We start from the raw sequence: 25,897 nt of genomic DNA, 5'->3' as shown, positions 1-25,897 counted from the left end.
CCCGCCCTAGATGTAATTGACATACAGACACATGCTACACCAGACGAAATCAAGAAATGGATTGAACTAGGAGGGATCCAGACAGAACAGGGATGGATGACGAAGGGAAAAGCCACATGGTTTCTCCCTGACTCTATGGTTCAGGTTATGATTAACACAGTACACAGTCCTGCACATTTAGGAGAAAAAGCCATGTTAGACAGTATTCAAAATCTCTGGTTCAATAAACATTTACGAGCAGCAGCCAAACAGAAAGTGCGTACTTGCATGATCTGTTGTCAGTTCAACCCAGGTAAAAGCATTCCCGTAGAGCAAGGTGGATTTCATCCTCCCGATCACCCTTTTGAAGTCCTCCAGATGGATTATATCCAGATGGAACGTTGTCGAGGATTCAAATATGTCCTCGTAGTTGTATGTGCACTTTCCCGTTGGACAGAAGCATATCTAGTCCCAGATTACACTGCTCCGACCACTGCCAAGCAGCTGGTAGGTGAATTATTCCCCAGATATGGTTTGCCCCGTATCGTGTACTCAGATAACGGTCAGCCATTTTCGTCCGAGCTTATGAAGCAGGTATCACTCCTGCTAGGTTATCAGTGGAAGTTCCACTGTGTCCAACATCCCGAGGCAGCAGGTCTCGTCGAGCGACATAATCAGACCCTGAAAATACGTCTTGCCAAGATCTGTAGAGAGAAAGGCGTTGACTGGATAGTAGCTTTACCAGTTGCACTCTTTTACATGAGAATGATAGCGCATTTAAGAACAGGGCTATCCCCGTATGAGGTGGTCTTTGGTAGGCCACCGAATATGTGGGGGACGCCTCTGCCTCGTAAAATCACTGATGTTGACTGTAATATGCTGACAGATTACCTTGCCTCCTTGATGTCTACACTACAATCATGTCGTTCACAGGTGGCTGCAGCCTTTCCCGACAACACCGAGGTGAAGCCCCACGAGATCGTCCCCGGTGACCTGGTCCTTGTACGGAATTTCGACAGGAGGAGTCCGCTGGAGCCCCGTTGGCAGGCGCCGAAGCTCGTGTTATTAACAACAAGGACAGCAATCAAGGTGGAGGGCCGCAAGGGCTGGCTCCACTCGAGTCACGTGAAAAGACACTATGGACTGCCTCCGAAACTAGACTCCCAGCCCTGCCCCCTTCCAGAGACTGATACTAAACTTCCCCTGGTAGAGAAAACTCCTTCCCAGGAATTTCGCATGAAGTTGAGGTCTAGCAAGTCAGACAGTTTAATTGTTTAAGTCCTCCCCTAGGTGAATCGGTTAGACAAGTTCCTGACATGTATCCGCTAGACCCCAATAGAGAGAGAGATAGACAGAAACAGATCAAGAAACATGAATATTGTAAATCTCTCCGTAGTCACTGCATTGTGACATTATTGATTATGTTTTTTCTGAGTCTTTTGATTATTGCTGCAAGTATACTGTTACACATGTACTTTCCTATTTTCAAACGTGCACTTTCTTCTTCAAATGACACTACCGAGCATACTTTTAGTGAATTGCCCCCGCACGAGTTATCTTACCGACTTGCGCTGCGCAACAATACATTCATCAGTATGTTACATCATTCCCATCAGACCAGCAATGCTACCAATTGTTGGATATGTGGCCGACTCCCTCCCTATCAGAAGTACAAGGGAGTTCTGCCCCTCTTTCCGTACCCGTTCACACACAATGGTTCCTGTGGTGCATGGTTTAGTTTAATGAACTCTTTAGATTCTGATTCCGTAGTTTACCAGGGTAATTGGGTATGGGGAAATCTGAACACAGTTCTGCATAAAGTATGTTTCCCTGACAAGGAGGGTCTTTCCCAAAGGACAGGGACAGATCTAGAAAACGAAGTATATGGATTAGGTAATTTTACACTTAACCTCATGATTCTGAATGTCCAGTCCGAAGCCGAACCAGTCTTGCCCGCAATGTCAGTATTACCAGTCAAAGGTGAATTATGTGTCAGAAAGAATGGTTCAGTACACCTGGGTCATAGTAGATGTACTACTGTGATCGAATTCAGTGATAAAGGCAAGTCTACATTTAAAGCTTCCCGTCATTCCTATTTCATTTGTGGTCATACAGCATATATACGCTTACCTCTAGATTGGGATGGTACTTGTTACATTGCATTCCTTCTGCCGCCAGTTTTCCTAGCCCCTCCTGATTATCATAGGGACTCCCATCTAGTACACATTAGACCCAAGAGAGATCTCCCGATTGTCGACTACACTGAAACGGCATGGGAGCAGTATACAGACTTCAATAAAGGTTTCTTTCCCTATTTAGGTGCTGTCTTTAATAGTAAACTGATACGTAAATTAACCAGAACCCTCGAAGCAGTAGTGAATGAAACTACTTCCGCCCTAGGCAACTTAACGGAGGAGCAGTCTGCTATGCGGATTGTTGTTCTTCAAAATCGTCTTGTCCTTGACGTCATCCTGGCTGATAGGGGCGGAGCTTGTAGAGTCATCGGATCGAGTTGCTGTGTTTTCATTCCAGAAAACGCACCATCAGTATATAGAGCCATAACTCGTCTCCATAAGATTGCAAGTCAGATACATCAGAATCCAGGCAACTGGACTTGGTCCGGTTGGTTCTGGAGCGTGCTATCAGCCTGGGGATGGAAAGTCCTATCCTTCCTCGGAATAGCCCCTCTCATAGTATTCAGTTGTTGCCTATGTTTACAATGTGGGCCAGCGATTTGCGGCTTGTGCGCCACATCATGTATTCCCCATTCAAGTCCACGTTCAAAATCCCGCCAGAAGAAGGAAGAGCAAATGATGTTATATGAACAAATTGATAGACTAATGAAGATCGATATATCATGAAGGGTCCGTAGGGGACAAGAAGGGAATGAGGTAATATGAATTTTTATGGTCAATTGTGTCCCCTAACGTAGACCCCAACGGCTCCATGTACGTGCTTCAAGTACATGTACGTTCCCTCCACAGCCAGCTATGAAGACGCAAATACATTTGCGTCCAACGTTAACATGTCCTCTTTCAGATCCACCATGAATGGGTCGAATATTCAGTTCCTAAGTATGCCGTGCCACCGTCTTTACATGGTGCACTTTCACGTTTTTCTGGCTCTGGCGAGTTAGGCGCTGATTCCTGCCATCGAGCCCTTTCTGCCTTCTGTCTCTGAAAGCTGCAGCCTGGATCCGCATCCATGACCCTTACCCTACTCCCTGTGCGGCGAGCGGTGCCTGGCCCGGCCTGCTTGCCTGCCAAGACTGTATTTTACCTTCAAGTTATCTGCTCCGCTCCTCGAAAATACATTCCTGTCTAGTGATTTAGGAAAACATCTCCCCAGCTGCAGAGCAAAGGGCCCGGCCTTTCTGTCTCCGTGCAAGTAATTCATTGCTCCCGCTACCATGGTAGGCCCATGGCCCCCTAGTATTACTCATAGACATGTAGACACATATGCACGCACTAGCAGTTAGTATAGAATAGCCTTTGCCCGAGAGACCTTTCCTTCTAGATAATACAGTTCCTCAAACACAAGATATTAGATATGATTTGGGTTTAGGTTGTTCTGACACGCCAGACTTCTGTCTCCACGTACGGTGCTAAATGTCAAGTCCCCTTCACCCTCCAGTTCCACGTCAATCACACGTCATGCTGCTGCGCGCGCATCTCTGCCATATATTTCTGCTGACACTGCAGGATTCCTCTATGGATCCACCCACCTGTGACACTTTCATGTGGCGTTGTCTAGCATACACCTCCGTGTACGCCCTCCTGCACGCCTTCTGTTACGTACATGTGTTCTTATCTCTCTTCTCTCAGCTGTTACGCCTTCTGTATCCATCACCATTAAATGCATTTACTATATATATTGTACTCTGTTAATAAAGCATTGTCTATCCCTTCCTGAACCTTCATGGTGATGGAACATGATACCTGGTTCGAACCAATTCCATTTTATGGAATAAAACCCTTATAAACTCAGATGCCACGGACTCTGCCTCTCATTTTTGATTGAGTTATTCTTATTGAACTTTACCGCATAGAAATTCCGCATATTCCGCATAGGTAAATTTTATTTACCACATAATAGTAGTGCACTTTGGTATTCCCGGATACATTTCCTGGTTAATTTTTTTCATTGTGAATGTAATGGCCTGCAGAGCACATAAACTTGTATTAAGGAGTGTGACGTGCTGGGTATAAGATGGATAGGCTTCACAGTACAATTGTATTAATACATTTCAAGGTTTTTCACTATCAGGACATGTAAAGGTTAAACGCACATGTCGTACCTTTTACTTAGGGTTACTTTGGGGCAGGGTGATTCATAAGTAATAAAAGGGGTTTTAAGCCTTGCAAGTAGTTTTAAATGTGAAGTCAAAGTGCAGCAAACTGCACGCACAGGGGCTGCTGTGGCTGGCCTGAGACAGGTTTAAAAGGCTTCTTATGTGGGTAGTACAATTAGTATTGCAGGTCCACTAGAAGCATTTGAAATACAGGACCTGGGTGTATGGTATACAATTCTACAAGTGACTTACCAGTACATCAAAATGCCAATCAGGTATACACCAATGTCATCATGTTTAGGGGAGAAGCACATGCACCTTAGCACTTGTTCATATTGGTCAACTGCTCAGGAGGTAAAAGGCAAAATGTCTAGGGAAAGGGCACCCTAAGGATGACATGTCTAGCATTCAGGGTATACCCATTATCATTTTACTGGATCCCAGCATGTGTCCAGAATATTATCATATATGAGCTTCCACCTTTTGGTTTTTAGTCCATCCGGGTGGTATCTACCTATCCGGATGAGGATAGACTCCAATGATTAAGCATTCCATCAGTGGATGGGTGAGGCATCTTCTCCTATTATTAAACAACCTCAGAGGTTATCAGGTAAAATGGAAGATAGGATCTAATCTTCCCTGAGCCCTAACACTATGATGTGTGTATTGGATTTTTACAATTGTCTGGGTTGGTAAGTGTGCCTGGGTGGTGGCCAAGTCTAGGCCGAAATATTGTTGGTATGGACATTACAAAAATGAAACAATTTACAAGGCACAAAGCTTGTTGCCTCCATATTGCATTTTTGGACCTTTTCTGTCCCAAGCCACACAACTGGGGTACCATTTTTATGGGGAGTAGTATGGAAATGCTCGGTGTTAGGAATGTTGTTGATTCCAGCACTTTCTGGAACTTTCCTTCACAGAAAGTAAATCATATTAGACAATGTCTGATGTTTGCTGGGCATTCGGGGTAAAAAACATAGTAAGTTCCAAACAAGTAGAACTAACCTGGATTCCCCTGTGTATTTAATGCCACATTTACTACATTTGAAAAAGGGCAGCTGTTAGAATTGGCATCCTTGGCGTGGTTTCCACAGTAGTTTTGCCTCTACCCCCTGTATTTTTGATGCTGTGCTGGATTTCGTTTTTGCTGACTTAGATGCTTTGGGCACTAGGCCGCTGCTAATCAGTGTCAAAGTGCAAGTGCTTCCTGTACAAATTGTTATTGCACTTGGTTATTCATAATTGGCATATTTTATTTACTGGTAAGTCCCTAGTAAATTGCCCCGAGTGTGCCAGGGGCCTGTAGATCAAATGCCACTAGTTGGTCTGCAGCACTGATTGTGCCACCCACATAAGTAGCCCTGCAAATGTAAATCAGACCTGCCACTGCAGTGTCAGCATGCAGATTTAACTGCGATGTCGACCTGGAAAGAGCACCCACTTGCCAGGCCCTAACTTTCCCCTTTCTTACACACAAGACACCCCCTTTGCCCAGTGGCTGACTACAGTGAATGCACACCCCCACCCTCTGTCACTCAAAAACCAGACAGTCAATACAAAAAACAGCAGAGGCACACAGAATGGTAAAACAAGAAAATGCCTACTTTCTAAAAGTGGCATTTTGAAACACACAATTTAAAAACAATCTTCAATAAAAGATGGGTTATTTAATTCTGAGTCAAGAGAGCAAAATCTCAATTTTTCCATATTGTCCCAATGGAAAATTATATTTGTAAGATGTTGAAATAAATCCAGTATTTGTAAAGCGCACAATTACCTGAGGGTGTCAAGGCGCTGGGGGTCGTCAGAAAGATTAAGCGAGCTATTGTCCAGAGTCACATGGTCCTGAGCTAACCTTGCTGGGGAATTTAATCTTGAACTCCATGGTTCGAAGTCAGGCACCCTGCCCGCTGCGCCACACCTCTTCCAAATGTTGCAAAGTCATAGACACCAGTACTTGTCCTTCCTTTCACATACACTGCACTCTGCCTATGGGGGTACCTTGGCCCTTCCTGGATGACTCAGAGCTGAGCTGAATAGATCTTGACTGTATTTAGAGTAGTGGGAGGAGTTTTACTTGAACTTGAATAGGGCGTGTTTCCCTTGCAAAATGCTGTCTCCATCCCTTTTGGCCAAACTGTACCAGTAAGGATAGAACTGGTTTAGACTGGGCTCAGAGCCAAAATGGGGTATAAGTAGAGGACCTTAAATCCCAGAATTTAGATCACTTCTGGACTCAAGAGGAACATTTGCCAAGGAGAAGAGCTGGAGAGCTGTGAAGAGTACTGCCCCTTTGCTGTGTGCTGTGTGGGGTTGGCCTGTAGTTGCTGCTCCGCTAAGGAAAGGACAAGGACTGGACCTTTGCTGACAAACCTGCATGAAGAAGAATCTCCAATGGCTCGTGTGTGCTGGCCTCTGGTCCTGCAGTTTTGGGGACACACATACTTCACCCCCAGCTCCACTGAACTCTACTGCTGAGAGTTATGACCTGTCAGGAGGTGTCTTTTCCAGTTTTGGGCCTCTTGATTTTGTTTGTGCTGCTGGGAGCTGGAAGACAGAAATGAAGCAAAAAAAGCAATCTCCAATACTGTCAGCAATGCTGCTGTGATGCAGCCACCTGCAATGAGGCCAGGGCACCGCTCGTGAAGTGCACAATGCACCACCCTACCTGCACCATAGCTCCTATGCCCTGTGACACTCTTCGACACCTGCAGTTATCGGCCTTCCCGACGCCAGTGCTCACACCGACTCCATCACCGCCAATGCCTGCTTCCAGTTATTTAAGCACCGATAACCGGTGAGGGTAACTCCATGAACTTGCCGACTTTGTACCGCCTAAATGGAACCATCGCCTCACCACCGACGCACCGACTTCCCCTGTCCTGGATTTGACACGCTGCCTTGTCATGAATACGACGCCTCACCTCCTCTGTGGCAGCCAGGGAGCCGGCCTCGACCTAGGCACCGACCTCTCACCTTCACGATGCAATGCGTTGTCATTGACTTCATTTAACAAGTTTCTGTTTGTTTGGGGATCCTCGCGGGCAGTGCTGTACTTTGTCAAGGGGGGACCAGGGGTTATGTCAAGTGTGTTGGAAACAAAATTATAAATACTTGCTATGCTGATTTGATTGAGATGTATCAGAGTACTCTAGACTAATATACAAGGTGAGAAAATAGACACAAATTTGGCCTAGATTGCAGAAAAAAGTTATGATGGTTTAAACTCAAAGTTGCCCCAAACATTGGGGGGTGGGCTAGAATCAGCAGTAAAGCGGTTACGCCATAAAATATCTCTAGACTGTATTGAAGGAAGTTATAATTGTGCAGGACTGGGGACCATACAATCCCACAAATATTTGACATAATCAGGTACAATTGAGTATTGTGGTTATTTCACAATGGTCTCATACTCAAAGAGAAGTTTATGTTTCTGACACAGGATCCTTAGTTTCATTCAAAATGGGAGGACGTGAGAGAGTGTCCACAACCTTCCTCATAACATAAATGTTTTAAATCCTAAGTATCCTACTGCTTGTTAATCTGGTATCCTGATTGTATTTAAACTCTGGCACTCCTAGCATATACAGAGGTGTATGTTTGCCCTTGAAAAGGCAAGCCGCAGGTCATGGCCTGTGATCAGGAGGGGTGTACTTTTAGGCAATACGCTACTGTCCTTGCCTGTGATACATCACATAAAGCAGTAAGGGGAGTGTTCCATGTTTTGTGAATTTATAGTGTCACTATACCTTTATTCTATGTCAGTGAGAGCAAAGTTTACTGACCCCGCTGGTAGAAAGGTTCTCCTTTATGTAGACTTTAGAGCTTTGTACTGACATTCCGTGTGTATGTCATGAAAGTGTGTACATGTAGGATGTGTGTATCACATGCATGGTAGTATAAATCTGTGAGTTGCATGAATCTAAGTACTGGGACCAGTGAAATATATTTTGCAAGGCTCTGGTTTAACAAGGCACAACATGGAGGCTGAGGATAGATTCCCCAAACAGTGGAAGTGTACTGCCTGCATTCCTGTTGCTGCAGGGTGGAAACCCAAATACTGACGTGAGGAGGAGAAGGGAAACAGGACTATGTTTAGGAATTCAATGAGGCTCTTGTTAGCAAAAGGACTGATGATTAGTACATCCTCAGCACTGCTGATTGGTAGAGCGCAATGGAGAGTTGTGGGACTACAATTTCTTTTCTCAGAGAAAAGGCAGCTTCAATTCAGGGCCAGTCTGTTAGTTTTTCTCTTATTACTGTTCCAGGAAGGCGATGACAACCAGGTACATAGAAGTCACACTTCATTGTGCCCATGCTTTGGATACACCAGTTTGGAGCCAGCCCCATTGGTACCTGCTATGAAAACCATCACTTTGCACAAAGTTGGGTCTACCAAGCAGCATGGCAATAACCTTTGAAAGACGAACAACCCAACCCTGTTTTGAAACATTGGGAGGTGGATCCACATACCTTTTCTGGAAACTTTGTAAAAGTGTAATCCCAAAACACCCCATTTTGTTCTTGTTCCAAGTTCTCCTTGACCAAAAAAGGGAGGTTGTCAAAGACTACTTGAATGACTGCTGTGTGACAAGGGATATATGTCTGCATTATAGCCAGTCTCCCTGTGCTGACGGGATATCGCCTAAAGGTTGAACATGTGCTGGGAGAGCTTAGGGTCTTCCTAGAGGCTAGACAACTTCCTACCTGATAAGAGAGAGAATGTGTGCACTGCCCTCGGCAGTAGGAGTGACTGTGCCTAGGAGAAGCTCTGTGATTTCCTGGCATGGAGAATAACCAGAGAGAATGAGAAAATTCCAGGAAGCGAAGAGAGGAGTGGCTCAGGTGTGGCAGAGTGTGCCTCCAGTCTCCTGAAAGTGGTCACAGCACTAACCTAATTAAATTCTCTGCATAAAGAAAGCATCAAACAAGATAGCCAACCATCTAAGCCTGAAAGACTTGTGCTTCTCCTGCCAATGTCTAAACACACTGAGGAATCCACAACCATCAAAGACATCTGCTAGGTTAGGATCGGCCTAGAGGTCACACTTTACAAGCCCACATCCATTCTTCACCTAGCCCAGTGTGGCTGCAACTGTCAAAGACAGGAATCTGCACCAGAAGACTTCCACGCTGAGATCCCCTGAAGTTAGGTGTGAGGTCACTGCTGTGGCCCCAATGACTCTGAAACAGTGGCATCCATCCTGCACCCATCAGGACCCAACTACCAAGTCAGGTAACTGCACAAACTAAGACTTATTCTGCAAGAAAACTGCACTGAGGGAAAAGATAACTGAACTGATGGATGCATATACACCGTGTATAGTTAATGAGAGACTGAGCAGAACCCTAGCCAGTGTTGTGCCATAATTATATGCTAAGGATCACAGGCATTCGGGAACCCCATTGGGGGGCTGTACACTGAAGTATGTAATCCCTTGAGTCTTGACCAGGATTTAAAGTCTGCATTGCACACCACTATTTGTTCTGTAAAATACTAAGTAACATTGTGTGATTAAAGTACTTTATTTTATTTAATAAAGGCTAGTACTAGGCTGGACAATATTTGCTTGATTCTTGAGCTCTGAGCTCCATGCCCTGCACACTCTGGGCCATATTAGCAAGAAGCTCGTTAAAATTATTGCAGTTTTAGTGGCATGAAACTGCAGCTAAAACGGCAATAATGGGCTTGCTAATATGCGCTATAGAATTCCTATAGAAACCCAGGTTAGATTTACAGGACATCTAACCTGGGCTTCTATTGGAATTCTATAACGCATATTAGCAAGCCCATTATCGCCATTTAGCGGTAGTTTCCTGCCGCTAAAACGGCAATAAGTTTAACGAACTTCTTGCTAATATGGCCCTCTGTCCCATAAGAATGTTGTGACTGCTCGTCATTGCTACCCTGAGAGTTAAGTGCAGAAATATTTGTACCTGGCCAAGTTTGCAGATCAGCAGTAGGATAGACTCCACGACCTGAGTGGAAAATGACATCAACTACCATGGTTGGTTCCCAGCTGGCCATATGTGATCTAAGGCAGCTTGAAGGGGGTCTGAGAAAAGTATAGTACGGTTCTCAAACTATAATTCTCCAACTTCAGAGAGAATGTTACTATTGTGTAAATCTTTAGGTCCATATCTCCCCTTTTCAATGCTTCCCTGTTTAACATTCAGGTGCGGATTATTTTCTCTTGTCAGAAGGGATGGCATGTGATCATTTGCAAGAGGTCGTCTCATGACATTGCAGTTTCCAGACTTTCAGAAGGTGGATTTGGACCTAACATGACTGACCATTGTCTTTGCTCCCGTGGGCTTCAGTTTACTTTCTGGAATTTATTGTTAGCTCAAGGTTTTGGTTGGAAAATCTTCGGTGAGGCCTTCAATGGTCTGGTTTGTCAGAAGGACTTGCAACTGAAGTTGAGGTCGAGGCTGAGTACCCCTGCTCGGAGAATATCATCAAAAACAATCTATAAAAAAAGCAATTGACTGGATTGTTTTTACTACATATGTTTTGATTATTGATTTTTGCAAGTCATCTAACAGTAAAACGGGAACAACAGATGCATACTTAGGTATTGTCAACAATCAGGTCTTACAGATGAAAATTTGCTAGTCCTAGTCAGGATAATTGTGCTAGGTTGAGGGGTGAAGGATAAAATGCATGTTATTCTCTCTTCAAGGCAGCCTCATTCATTATGGTTGTCATGTATACTCGCTCAAACCATAGGTAATAAATACTAACCTGTACTTCTATAAGGCTGGTGTAGCCTTATTCATTGTGGATTCTGGGCAATTCATCCTGAAATAATTCAGTGGTAGGTATAATATGTTTTTCATATTCTCACATCTCCTATTTAGCTATCATCAATGTAGCCACATGCTATTTATGATAATGCCTGGGGAATTCACAACAGACTAATAGTCATTAAGAACAGTCACATTTTCCCAAGAGGAGACTCAAACCACTTTTTCCCGTAACTGGGACCAAAGTGCATAAAAAGCACAAGCAAACAATGTGTAAGTAAACATCTTTAACATTTCGCTATTTTGAGAGGAGTGCTTTCTTGATCCTGGAGAAAAAAATCGTATTAATGAGCTATTCCCCTTTGGCTGCTTTGAAATTACAATCACTTACCAATACCCATCTGAATTTGACCATCTCCCTTGTAGAACATACTATATTTGTCTTTTACACAAAAACGTAATGAGGAAATAAAATGAAAAACCTCTCCAAATCTCCAAGCCCCATGAGCACAACCGAAATCAGAGAACTGTTTCTCAGTGAGGCTCAGAATATTCAGGAACTCATTATTTCATGAACATGGTTCAATTTTATTAACAATCTTGCTCAACGCCTAATACTTGAGAAAGACATTTTGAATTGCTATTAAAGGTCACTTCTTCAATTCAAACTATGACAAAGACCATTCTGAGTTTCCCAGGATGCCTTATTTTGAATCACCTGTATCCTTCTGCATATCAGACACCAGTCAGTTCCTTGTGACCAGAACCACCATCACTCCGCGCACTGCTTCTGCTGTCTAGTAATGTTTTTCAACTGCACAGACAACATTTTCAGAAGCAACCTGGACTACCATCAACATACTGGAGCACAGTGGACACCCAATTCTCATCAAGATGTAAAACTGCTCTGCATAAATGTCTTTGTAATCCATAGAGGACACAAAGGGTTTTTCAAGTACAGTAAATGAATATGTAAATAAATACATGTGTTGATACGTTTAAACGTTCCCCCAGCATGGCGTATAACCTCTTTGGCCCAGAATTATCAGGCCAAACATCACAAGTTTTTCCTGATTCTGAATTTAGTTTACAGAAGGCCTTTTTCAACTGATCTGAGCAGATGTAAACATCGTTAACCACTGTAGTTTTTTAAAGTGCGTTCCTGCACCTTATAAAACTGGGCCTGGTGTTCCTACGTCCTATAGCATCTGACATCTCAGAATCACCCAGAGTGGTACCCCTGCTCAGTATACCGCTCTAGCAATTGGCAGTGAGGACTTAGTCATCATGCAGGATTTCTATAGCTGCTTTTAAGCAGATTGATGTAATGTAAGATGCTTAAGCAGAGTTAAGTAAGAACGTCTTCATTCAGTTATCCGCTCTCCGTATCTGCCAGAGGCTGCGCACATTTTAAGGCAGACTCCAGCGGAACGTTCCAAAAGAGGGAAGGGCAAAAAGGAAAGTACCAAGAGGGAGGAGCGTGGAGGGAAAAGAGGAAGATTACAACCCGTCTCCCTACGGCCAGGGATAACAGGTTGACTACCGTCCCTGCATTGTAGCGTTTGAGTGAACAACATACTAAGCTGGAAACCTGAAACAAAATGCATGAAATTACACTGAGAGGGAAGATTACAACACATCTCCCTAGGGCCAAGGATAACAGGTTGGTTCCCTTACCTGCTTGTCAAAGTCTACATGATGAACACACTAAGCTGGAAAATTACAACACAGATATGTGGCATTTAAACATCCTTTAGTTTGACATAAATTCTACTAATTTTACACAGTTAATTGTAACACGTTCAAACTTAACATTAATGACTAATCCTCTTTAATCAAACAAAGGTCTATTGCATCATTTTTCATTGCATTGTCGGTAGCTTACTGAGTTAAAGTAAAGCAGCAACATTTGTGCCCATACAATGCTATATTTAATTAAAAGCAATGGATGTAAGCTTCCTTTGGCATCTACTCATCACCATGTAAATGCAAAGCACAACCCAACTATGGCTCCACAAATGAGGTTTTGAGGCCCCTGTCAAATCACCTGTTAGAATACAGCCACCTTCTTAGAAGCTTGACCTCGGCCCTCTATCTAGGGGACAACTTACACAGATGAATGCCGGCCTGCCCTTCGTGTAAATCCTCACCCAAATTGAAGGAAACTATCTTCAAAGACTAACAATATCTAGTCAAACATATAAAGGTACATTTTCAATACCACACAAGAAGAGGAATATATGAGACATTAAATATGCCACCACACAATATAACTTAATTCAAACAAAATGTACATCTGTTTATTATATACAAATAAGACAGAGTGGTTGAGAAGACAGGCTCTCTCTGTGTGAACAAAAGGGGCTACTTGAGCATGTTTGCCCTTATTTTGAGATCTGAGAGGTTAAAATGTCGGAGTAAATCCTTAATTTAATACCAGAATGCAGAACACAGTTTCTATTACATTCTGCATGTGAAAAAATACTGCATGGTTTCATTAAACTGCTATCAAAATATTAATCTTTAAATTATAGGCACAAGAGAATAATGAACTCAACAGTGGAACAGTAAAGATAGTAAAATTGGCAGACCTTAAGGTCGTGCTTGCCATTTATTTTTTATTAAAATGGGCTACGGTTAATTGCATATTTTCACATGAACAGTGACGATTTTAGTGCTGCAGCAGGAGGGTCAACTATCCACTTTTTAAAAAAACGATAAAATGAACATTACCTGTGGAGGAAGCAGAGGCAGTCTGATGTAGGCAAGAAGCAAGCTCAGGTCAGGGCACCTCCTTTGCATGTCATACTTAACCCAGATCATTAAGGCATGGAAGATTGTTTCTTCATCTGGGACATTAATATCATCGCTGGCCAGAAGGTTGTGAAGTTCATCTACTGGGAGCAGTAAGAACTCTTGATTCTGTATGACCTCCATTATATTTTCCTGCGGAGAGAAAGGACTTTTACTGAGCATAACTCTTTTTTTCTCCAAAGTAAATTCAGAGTTTCATAAATGGCGTGCATTAAAATTGAGCGTCCGCGTTACGCTGCTCCTGAGAGCACTTGTAGGGGTTGAACGTGGATGTAAGTCGCATAATGTGAATTGATATTTAAATGAGGATAATAATTACAGTGTATTCCCTATGACAGACAATGGCAGTTCATTACATTCCGATTTCATATGCGACTTGTTTCATTGAGAATTATCCGAGGTGATACTCATAAAACTGAACATATTTCTATATGGAAACATTCCACACCCTGCTATGAAATATGAAACATAAAATCTATAGACATTGGGCAGTGCATAAAACTCTTACAATGAAGTCGGGTATTACACAGGTGGATACAAGCTCACCCACACACTAGTTAAATTTTTTGCATCCCCAGAGGATCGGGTTACTGGGCACAACCAGGCTCGGGGAGGGGATCCTTGTAAGCTCTCCTTTAAAAATGTAATGTGGCCATTGGGAATGTGCCCCCTGGGGCTTCTAAAAGGTGAAGGAAAGATTGCTGTGCACCCAATCCCCACTGTAAAGCGACCCCAGGAAATGGGGTGTCCAAGGCTTCAAGGAGACTTGGGAATGGGGATGGGGGAAATCTGCGTCATCCCAAATTGATTATGTAATAGTCTCCGCCTGGGCTCTGGTAAAATTACAAAATGTAATCGGCCCTCTGGAAACCCCCACTAGGCCTAGGAGGGGAGAGAGGGGAAAATACCAATACTCTGGCAATCCCCCAATTATTATTTGTAACTTATTTTAAAAACAGGGGACTGCAACCATGAGTCCTAATATGGCTGCCATCCCATCTTTGTTGCAGTGCTGGAAGCCAATCAGATATTATCTCTATATCTGCCCGCTCATCAGGACTCCTCTGCGTGATATACACATAAATTTTTTACCTTAATTTCCCCAAAACGAATGAATGGATTTACACATAATTACAAAAAGCACACTTTCTGGACCAAGATGTATCTTTCTGCCACATTTGGTGTAATTCCGTTAAGCCATTTTGACTGTAGCTGTTTCTAATTTTCCGATGTAAAATTGCATGGAGAAAATGTGTTTTGGGACTTCCACTGTTTTTTCATCCCCTGCTTGATGGATCACCCCAAAACATTGCAGGAAGGAGCTGAGGCATCAAACAAAGAAATGCTTTTTGTATGGAGTCATGGACTAACTATAACTGGCCAGTGGGGACCGGCACTGGGTAATATATACATAAAAATAAAATAAAAACTAAAAGAAATATGAAGTTTTAAATAAAATGCATAAATATAAGGATGGAAAAATGATTAAATGCATCTCATTAAATAAAAAACAATAACTAAATATCTTTTCTAATATAAACATTATTTTATATAATAATAAAAGAAAATACAATGAAAATGATAAAATGTAATTATTAACTCACAAAAAACATTGCTAACAGTAGCAATTAACAAAACTAGCAAATATAAAATTAAAATAAGTGAACACTTTGCAATTAAATAGCAACATATATCTAACAACACAAACAAAATAAATCCAGCATATATACAACATAAAAACACAGGAAAAAGTCATTTGAATTTTATCTCTAAATAAAATGAGTGTTACCTTTATAATGCAAGGCAACCAACAGGTATAAAAACACACAAATCAATGGATATAGAATGCATTACTTAAACTACAACCTAATCAACAATAGGGTATTATTTTACGCGAAGGGATTTAAATTTACCACTCCTACTCCAACCTCAGCAACAAACGTGTTAGACTTTGGAGGGGTCAAATTTATTATTCCCACTCTAACATGAGCAACAGTAGAGAAAGGATTAAACTTTGGATGGGTCTCTTTACTATTCCTGCTTGAATACAAGTAACAATAGGAAAGTGTTGGAATGTGAAGGGTTTAGATTTACTATTGCCACCTCCAAACTAATCAACATAGGTTAAACTGTTGTATTTGAAGGGTTTATATTTACTAATTCCAGTCCCACCAAAGTAACACATTAAAATGAATGGTAGATTAAGGAGGCATCAGTTCGAATAAAGTCTACGGTAGACTAATTTATTATGCAAACCAGACATTCAATAGCAGTGCCCATAGGTATTTGAGCAAAGCTTTGGGCCCCAGTTTATACATTGTCTACATGTAAAGGTCACCATCCTTGTTGCCCCAAGATTTCGTTTATATGCTGTATTTTGCTAAACACTCCGAGTTGATATATATTTCGGTTTAGCACCCAAATGAGTATATGAGTTGCATTGCAATTGCAGTGCCTGCGCACAGTTTGTTAAACTGCCATGTTGTTCTGTCAAGTGCACTCACTTGTCAGACCTTCCTCTCCCCTTACTATGCACATCAGACACCCCTGCAGTAGGTCCAGGGTACCGTGCATGTGAAAGGTAAGACATGTACTAAGGTGTGTGCCATGTTGAGGAAAATTAAATTTTCCTTGGTCATGTTATGTTCCCTAGCGCGTACCCCACCGACTCCATGTACCAGCTTAAAGTGCATGTAACTTCCTTCCTGTGCCAGCTATGAAGACGCAAATACATTTGCGTCCAACGTTAACTTGTCCTCTTTCAGATCCACCATGAATGGATTATATAGCCCGTTCCTAAGTATGCTATGCCACCGTCTTTTTGTAGTACACTTTACATGTTTTCCTGCTCTAGCAGAGTAGGCCCTGAATTTCTGCCATCGAACCTCTTTTTGGCTCCTGACTCTGACAGCCTCTGCCCAGGCTACCTCTGTACCCGTGAACTCTGACTTACTTTCAGCGCGGCCCCTCGCGCTCAGCTCAGCCTGCTTTCTGCCAAGACTGACTATAACCTTCGAGTTATCTGTTCCGCTCCTCGAGAATGCATTCCTGCCTACTAGCTCCAGTAAACATCCTCCCCAGCTGCAGAGCCAAAGGGCCAACCTGTCTCAATGCAAGTAATTCATAGCCTCTGTTACCATGCTTCCATGGAAGGCCCCGTGCCCCACGCTTCACATGTAGACACTTAGGCGCTTATACACGCATCCACAGTTAGCATAGAATAGCTTCTGCCCTAGAGACCTTTCCGCCCAGATAGTATGGTTCCTAAACATCAGATATCAGATATGATAGAAGTACAAGTTGATCTGACATGCCAGACTTCTGTCTCTTTCCGTCAGTGTAAATGTCAAGTCCCCTGCACCCCTCCAATCACACGTCATGCAGCTGCGCGCGCATCCAAGCTTCCGATTTCTGCTGACATTGCAACAATTCCGTTAGCACCACCCCTTGGTGCCACCCACTTGCGTCACCTATCAGTGACGTTTCTAGCACACACCTCTGGTTCACGCCTAGTTCACGCCTCTTGATTACGTACTAGTACCACGTGTATACTGTTATCTTGTCTTCTCTCAGCTGTTACGCCTCTTACATTATTACTTATGATGTGAATTAAGTATATAAGCTATGTAATATCAATAAAGTTTGCTCTATCCCTTCTGACACCCCTGTGGTGGTCAGAACATGATATCCTGGTCAAGACCATTCCTTTATGAGGAATAAAACCCTTAGAAACTCTAACACCACGGACTCTGTCTTTTTCATTCCGATTGAGTTATTATTGATTAAGTACTTACCTGCATAGAAATTAAGAGAGTAAATTAATTATTTACGTCATTTTGGCGCCCGAACAGGGACCCCTCCCCCACCTCACGCGCCGGTTGGTGCGTTGCAAGCTCTGTCCCCTGCCATCAGTTAGAAGGAACCTACGCGTACTGGCAGGATTTCCTGCATCTCCCTCTGACCCACGGAGGTGACGAAGACTGCGATCAGTGCCCAGACGAGGCGGTGAGGAGTGCGGAGGATCCCGACCAGAGCCTAGTCGAAAGAAGCAAGGTCCGAGGTGTCAAGAGGCCCACCAGGTTTCCGAAGTTTTCCGAAGTTTTCCGAGGTTTTCCGAAGTTTTCCGAAGTACCGAGTCGAGTCCAGTCGAGTTTTCCGAGGCCTTCTGTTTCCGTGCTTCCCGGTGAGTACCATTGCTGGGTCGTATCTAGACGGGTTTGGTTACGCAAGTCCGGTCTGCACTGTTTTTAGGCAGTGTATCTGTACTGTTTAGCAGTATATCTAGTATTCCGAATTTCTGCACTGTTACACCAGTGTATCTGTACTGTTGAGCAGTACATCCAGTATAGGGGGGTAGTCATCTATGTCTTCAATGTTCTTATGTGATTAATGTCGTGGTATGAATGTGACTGTTTAAATGTGTATTATTGTGTTTCTCGTATAAACTAGCTGTCAAGAGTATTAAGGAATAAGGATTGAGTATTCAGTAATAAGTAAGCAAAATGCCGTTTTTCAGCAAGTTAAAGCAGATAGGAACTAGGAAAGGGATACTGGAGGAAGAAATTCCTATCCCCCCTAGGGACACTCCAGGTAATTTTATGTATCATAAACATGGCATAGATGCCATATTATATCTAGATTTATGGGCCGATTACACCAAGCACCTAGACGAAAGACACAGATGGCCTGTTACCGGAACATGGGATGCCGAGTGCATCATGAAGGTAGAAGAAGCATTATGGAAAAAGAAAGCTAGACAATCCCAGAAAGACGCCATAGAATTCTGGCGTAAGGAATCACATAAGCGTGCTGAGAAAGCACTCCGTAGAGAAGACAGACTTAAAGAATCAGAAAAGGCCCAAGAAAACGAATTAGTTATTGAAGGGATCCGAGTAAAAACAGAACAAATAGACCGTGCCCGAAACAATCTTGTAAACGGAATGTATCTCGCGGCCGAGGGCACATCTGAAGGCCTATCAGAAATACCGAAAAACTTACCGCCACCATTAGTTCCAACTAAAGCAATGCATAAAACTACTAAAGACATATTCTTAAATTCTTATCTAGAGGATGTAGCACCAGCTTACACCAATCTGCCTGTTCGTGCCCTGCCTACTGACAGGGATGGGGGTGGCACTACGCCCCCAGACCATGTTCCGCCAGTACCGCGACAGACCCCCCCTGTTCCGCCAGCTCCGCCACTTCCCGCACTCAAGATTGACCTACCGAAACAAGTCCTACCTGATCCTACTAAACGACAAATTCAAGTTCAGATCCAGACTCCGCGGAGAGATAATGCCCAAGCATCCGCCTCAGGAGGTGCGACTGCGGGTCCTCGGACCCCGCCATTAACACACAGATTCAATTTAAGGGACACGCAGAATCCTTTCACGTTCCAGTCTCCCTCAAACCGTCTTGACGCATTAAAGGAAAACATGTCAGTTTGTAGATATGATCCAGTACCCGGAAAAAACGATCTAATGATATTGGCATCACTACGATTAAGATCTGCCACTGATATCTTGCTATGCTATGTAGGAATGAAGGAGCGTCTCGATAGAATATATGAGTTTATACAGACAGGGAAAGACCCTGACAGTATCAAGGATGCCATGGATAAACAGAAAGTTGACATTCAGGCGCAGATATTACGATTTTTCATAAATTGTCTAATAAGAGAACGAGACAGGCCTGAGACAGATCAAAGTGAATTAGATGGACTAACAAAGTGGGGTCAAAATATAGCCGAAGGAAAACATGACAAGGGGGCTTGCATAGCCAGTATGTACCAGAAAATTAGAAGAGCAGTGATAACGGCACATCAGAAAGGGAATGATAAAGCTTCCTCCGAGGAGGAAGAAGAACTTACAGAACAAGGAAGGACTACAGATACTATAGCGTATGTAGGTAAGGGAAACTACCTTAGGAAAGGCATCCGTCCGGAAAACAAGAGAGTTTTTCTCTCTGCTTTAACAAACCCGAATTCTTCTGAACATCAGTTCCAGGAAACTGATAAAAGGCTTCGAGACCGAATGGGGTACCATGTACTCAATTCTATGGATGAACAGGAACTAGCTCGGTCAGCCGTGTTATGGGCCGAAAACCCAGACATATATCATGATGATACGTTAGCACAGACATTCTTGAACCTTTCCCCAGAAGAGCAGAAAATAGCAGGTGTATACATGATTCAGCACCTCCTCATCAAGTACAGAAACCACCATTCCGACCCAGGTCCCTTACACGAAACATTAGAAGCACTACTCATGGATAGATGGAGAGGTTTCAGCACCAAGTTAATACAAATAATTCTAGAACAACGACATAAATATAGCACCTTCATAAGCTCTGAATATGTTCCCCCCCCGCCTCCAGAAAGAAAAATGTACCACATGCAATGCGGTAGTGGCATTGAAAGTCAGAACCCCTTACGAGAAGTACACCCAGTTATGGGTGCGGATCAAGTCTTGAAGCGTGTGTATGTTCACACACCACTGACTAAGTTAGAACTGTTAGAAATGAAGAAATTAGTCCCGTGTCACGATAAAGACCCTGCAGGTTTTCACAGAGAGCTCAAAGACATGTTACTCATGGGGGATTACACGTATGATGATATCATGAAAATGTTAAAAGTACTGTTGCCCACGGGCATTTACGAGAAATTAAAGGAAAAAGATTGGGAGGTGGGGGAGGCGAAGATAGCATGGGCGGAAATAGAAGACGAAGAAAGCAAACGGATCCCAGGGTTAGGCCTTGGGGATAGGACTAAAGCACTACCCGGATTAATAGTACAGGTTTTGCCAAGATTATTGACAACTAGAAAGGAAGATTGGGACGCAATTTCGTCCTGTAAACAGAAACAAGATGAAGATACTAGTGACTTCTATTCCAGATTCGAGAAATGTTTCATTATAAATAGTGGCCTACAACCTAGTAGCGAGTCATATCCACACCTTTTTGTATCAAAATTAGTAGAGAATTCCCTACCATTAGTTAAAAATAGAGTGTACAAAGTTGAAAGTACTTGGCAGGCAAATACGCCATCCCAGATGTTACAAATGTTACAATATCATCAGAACAGAATTAGGGAGGAACAAGATCAGGAACAGAAACGTATGAAAGACACGAAAATGAAAATGTTAGTAGCTCAGACGGTCCCAGCCGACGGTCAAAGAAAAGGTGGGGCCCAGACCAATCACTCCACAGCTCCCGTTAAAGGGACATGTAATTACTGCAAGCAGCCAGGTCACTATGTACATGAATGCCCAGTCCTGAAACATAACATCTCGACAGGTAAAACTAAAGAAAGACCGCATCCGCCTAGACACGATCAGGTCCAGCAACAGACCTCACAAAATGTACAGCCAATGCAGAACACACAGCCTATGCATGCTCCATCCCACACAGCGCAGACAGTAGCAGTACCGCAGCCACAGCCCATTGCCGCGACTCAGCAAGTCTCACAACAGATGTACCAGTATGCCCAATCTGCGTATCCAGATTACCCCCGATATACATGAAACAGCCTAGAGAGGGAAGGTGGTTTGCCTCTTATTGAAATTCCTGTAGATCAAGAAGGTCCTTATGTACACAGTCACGTATTGGGAAAAGACAGAAAGTTTTTAATTGACACAGGGGCAAGTCGCACTACAATCAGTCATAATGAAGTCCCAGGGGCACCCCTCTCAGGCTCACAGAATGTTTCCCTTGGTTTTTCAGGACAGCCTATTGTAAATGAAGTATCGGAACCAGTACCATTAGCCGTGGGTCCATTATCCCGAGTTACAGATTTGTTACTTACGAAATCATGTCCAGAAAATCTGTTAGGAATTAAAACACTGAAGGCTCTAGGAGCTATAATATGCTGTTCCCCGGAGGGAGTTAGACTCTTTCTACGGGATTTCAAGGGTCATTATGTTTTACGTGAATTTGATGTCAGATTGAAAAATGTACCAGATCACTTATGGGCAAAAGGCCCAGCTGATGTAGGTTGTATGCATATCACTCCATATCGTGTTACACTCAAGACAGGAGTTGTCCTACCCAGAATCAGACAATACAAGTTACCACCCGATGCTGTAGTGGCTTTACTGAAAATCATTGAAGAGCTAATTGCCCAGGGGGTGGTCGTAGAGACCGACTCCAATATCTGTAATTCACCTATCATTCCAATTCTTAAAGGTACAGACCGCAATGCACCGCCAGTATATCGGCTGGTGATTGATCTTCGAGAGCTGAACAAATGCATTGTACCACAGTACCCTGTGGTCCCCGATATCTCCTCCCTATTGACTGCTATTGATTCAGAAGCAACGTTCTTTACTGTAATTGATCTCAAGAACGCTTTCTTCAGTGTGCCTATTGATCCGGAGAGCCAATATCTCTTCGGATTCAGTTTAAATGGACGAAGTTTCAAATTTTCCCGCGCACCTCAAGGATTCACAGAAAGCCCCAGCATCTATAGCCAAGCACTGAAAAGACAACTAGATTGTATTCAAATGCCAGTTAATACCGCTTTACTGCAATACGTCGATGATCTACTGATCACCGCACGAAGTGAGCCCGAATGTGAACAAGCATCATTGACAGTTTTACATTTCCTGGCCGACAAGGGACACAAGGTGTCTCCTTCGAAGCTACAATTCTGTGTTCAGCAAGTTGTGTACTTGGGTCACTTGCTGTCCAAAGTGGGGAGACAGCTCACTCCCGATCGCATTCAGTTAATTGTAAATATGCCACGACCCCAGACACAAAAGGAAGTGCGGGCCTTCATAGGCCTCACCTCGTACTGCAGACAATGGATTCCTCAATATGCATTTCTAGCTAAACCACTCATCCAGTTAACGACGCAGGAGGCAGCAACTTCTACTGCCCTCCCTTGGACTCAGGAACACACACAAGCCTTTGAGGAATTAAAGAAAGCATTATGCCAAGCACCAGTTTTAGCGACACCATGTTACAGCAAACCGTTTACACTTTTTGTTACAGAACGTGACGGTACAGCATTGTCTGTCCTCACTCAAGATCAAGCAGGTTCACATAAGCCTTGCGCTTATTTTTCAAGTACATTGGATTCAGTAGCCCAGGCACTCCCTGCGTGCTTAAAGTCAGTAGCAGCAACAGCGTTAGCAATCAGACAGAGCGATTCAATTGTTCTAGGTCACCAGTTAACAGTACAAGTCCCACACTCTGTAGAGGTTCTTTTAAACAGAACCCAGACTCAACACTTGACTATAGCACGACTGACAGGTTACGAATTGACATTATTCCAGCCACACATAGAAATCCGACGTTGCAGTATCTTGAACCCAGCAACACTGTTACCTACAAGTATGACAGATCCAGTTCCGCATGATTGCATAGAGATCATTAATGCAGTAACAAAGCCCCGACGAGATTTAACAGATGTTCCATTGACAAATCCAGACCTGACACTTTATGTGGACGGTTCATGCATGAGAACAAGTACAGGAGAGTTAGTGGCCGCGTATGCCGTGACCACTGAAACTGAAGTTAAAGAAACACATCGTATTGATACACTGTCTGCTCAAGCGGCAGAGCTCATCGCTCTGACCCGAGCCTGCATCCTAGCCAAGAACAGAAATGTCAACATATACACTGATTCCCGTTATGCGTTCGGAGTCGTACACGACTTCGGCATGCTGTGGCAGGAACGAGGTTTTTTGACCTCTCATGGTGCCAAAATTCAACACGGTCCTCTCATTCAAGCACTGTTAGAAGCAATACATCTGCCTTCAGCCATCTCCGTCATGAAGTGTAAAGCACATACTAAAGTCACAGATTCTGTTTCCCAGGGTAACGACCTGGCAGATCAGACAGCAAAACATACAGCACTGACTCACACTCAGACAACTGATACGACAATGACAACAGATCCGACAAACTGTATGACAGTCAGGGATCCCACACTAGATGTTATCGACATTCAGACACATGCTACTCCAGAAGAAATAAAGAAATGGATCGAACTAGGAGGGATCCAGACAGATCAAGGTTGGATGACGAAGGGAAAATCAACATGGTTTCTCCCTGACTCTATGGTTCAAGTCATGATAAATACAGCACATAGTCCTGCACATCTAGGAGAGAAAGCGATGTTAGACAGTTTACAAAATCTCTGGAACAATAAACACTTACGAGCAGCCGCAAAACAGAAAGTGCGTACTTGCATGATCTGTTGTCAGTTCAATCCAGGTAAAAGCGTCCCTGTAGAGCAAGGTGGATTTCATCCTCCCGATCACCCTTTTGAAGTCCTCCAGATGGATTATATCCAGATGGACCGTTGTCGAGGATTTAAATATGTTCTCGTAGTTGTCTGTGCTCTGTCCCGCTGGACCGAAGCATACCCAGTCCCAGATTACACTGCTCCGACCACTGCCAAGCAGTTGGTTCGTGAATTCTTCCCACGATACGGTCTGCCTCGTGTCGTGTACTCAGATAACGGTCAGCAATTCTCATCTGCATTAATGAAAGAAGTTTCTTTATTACTGGGATACCAGTGGAAATTCCATTGTGTCCGACATCCCGAAGCAGCAGGCCTTGTAGAAAGGCATAACCAGACACTAAAGATCCGCCTTGCCAAAATATGTCAGGAGAAAGGGGTCGACTGGATAGTCGCCCTGCCAGTGGCACTATTCTACATGAGGATGGTCGCCCATTCGAGATCAGGGCTATCCCCGTACGAGGTGGTCTTTGGCAGACCACCGAATATGTGGGGGACGCCCATTCCGAAAAAGATTACTGATGTTGATTGTAACATGTTGACAGATTACCTTGCCTCCTTGATGTCTGCACTCCAATCATGTCGTTCACAGGTTGCCGCAGCCTTCCCTGACAACACTGATGTAAAGCCACACGACGTCCGTCCTGGCGATATTGTGCTCGTTCGCAACTTCGACAGAAAAAGTCCGCTGGAGCCCCGCTGGAAGTCCCCGAAGACCGTTCTTCTCACCACCAGGACGGCCGTGAAAATAGAAGGAAGAAAGGGGTGGGTTCACACGAGTCATATAAAAAAATTCTCTGGACTGAAACCTGATCGAGACTCGTCCACCCCCACCAAAGACTGTGTCGAACAAAAAGACTTTACAGAATCTGAACGAGAAAAAACTCCTCAAGAAAGTTATCGCATGAAATTACGATCTAGCAAGTCAGACAGTTTAATTGTTTAAGTCCTCCCCTAGGTGAATCGGTTAAATAGTTTCTGACATGTATCCCCTAGATCGAGATAGAGAGAGAGAGAGAGAAGCAAAGAAACGTACATACTGTAAATCACTTCGTAGTCACTGTATAGTGACACTATTAATCATGTTTATTCTAAGTATTTTAATTATTGTTGTCAGTATCGTTTTGCCTATCTATTACCCTATTTTCAAGCGTGAACAATCTGCCTATAATGTCTCTGCTGAACACACTTTTAGTGAGTTACCTCCACACGAGCTTTCCTACAGACTTGCGCTGCGCAACAACACATTCATTAGTATGTTACATCATTCTCATCAAACTAACAATGCTACAAATTGCTGGATATGTGGCCGACTCCCTCCCTACCAGAATTACAAGGGAGCTCTGCCCCTCTTTCCGTATCCGTTCACTCACAATGGCTCCTGCGGGGCATGGTTTAAAATAATTAACTCCTTAGATCCTGATATTGCTGTTTTCGATGGGGGCTGGGTTTGGGGAAATCTGAACTTAGTCCTGCTAGACGTCTGTTACCCAGATAAGGAGGGACTCCCCACCAGAATAGGAACTGATCTAGAAAATGAAGTGTATGGATTAGGTAATTATACAATTAGCCTCATGATTCTCACTGTTGAATCCGAAGCCACACCAGTTCTACCCATTATGTCAGTATTGCCAGTCACTGGTGAATTATGTATCAAGAAGAAAGGTTCAGTACACTTAGGTCATAGTAAATGCACTACTGTGGTCGAATTCAGTGATCATGGAAAATCGTCCTTTAAAGCTATCAGTCATTCTTACTTTGTTTGTGGTCATACCGCATACATACGTCTACCTCCAGATTGGGATGGTACCTGTTATATT

The 25,897-nt window shown here is 43.4% G+C and overlaps 1 protein-coding gene across 1 annotated transcript in view; it reads right to left on the bottom strand.

Moving 5' to 3' along the window:
• Positions 1-25,897, bottom strand: part of KLHL1 (kelch like family member 1) — a 1,646,193-nt gene that overhangs the window by 817,094 nt on the left and 803,202 nt on the right. Inside the window, exon 5 of the mRNA XM_086934899.1 lies at positions 13,754-13,966. Within this exon, the coding sequence (XP_086791025.1) occupies positions 13,754-13,966 (213 nt within the window). The remainder of the gene's footprint in view (positions 1-13,753; positions 13,967-25,897) is intronic.

Source organism: Lissotriton vulgaris, chromosome 8, assembly GCF_964263255.1.
Source record: "Lissotriton vulgaris chromosome 8, aLisVul1.2, whole genome shotgun sequence".
NCBI lineage: Eukaryota > Metazoa > Chordata > Amphibia > Caudata > Salamandridae > Lissotriton > Lissotriton vulgaris.
Note: the sequence above shows the minus strand (reverse complement) of the source record. Positions and strands in the feature narration are given on the sequence as shown.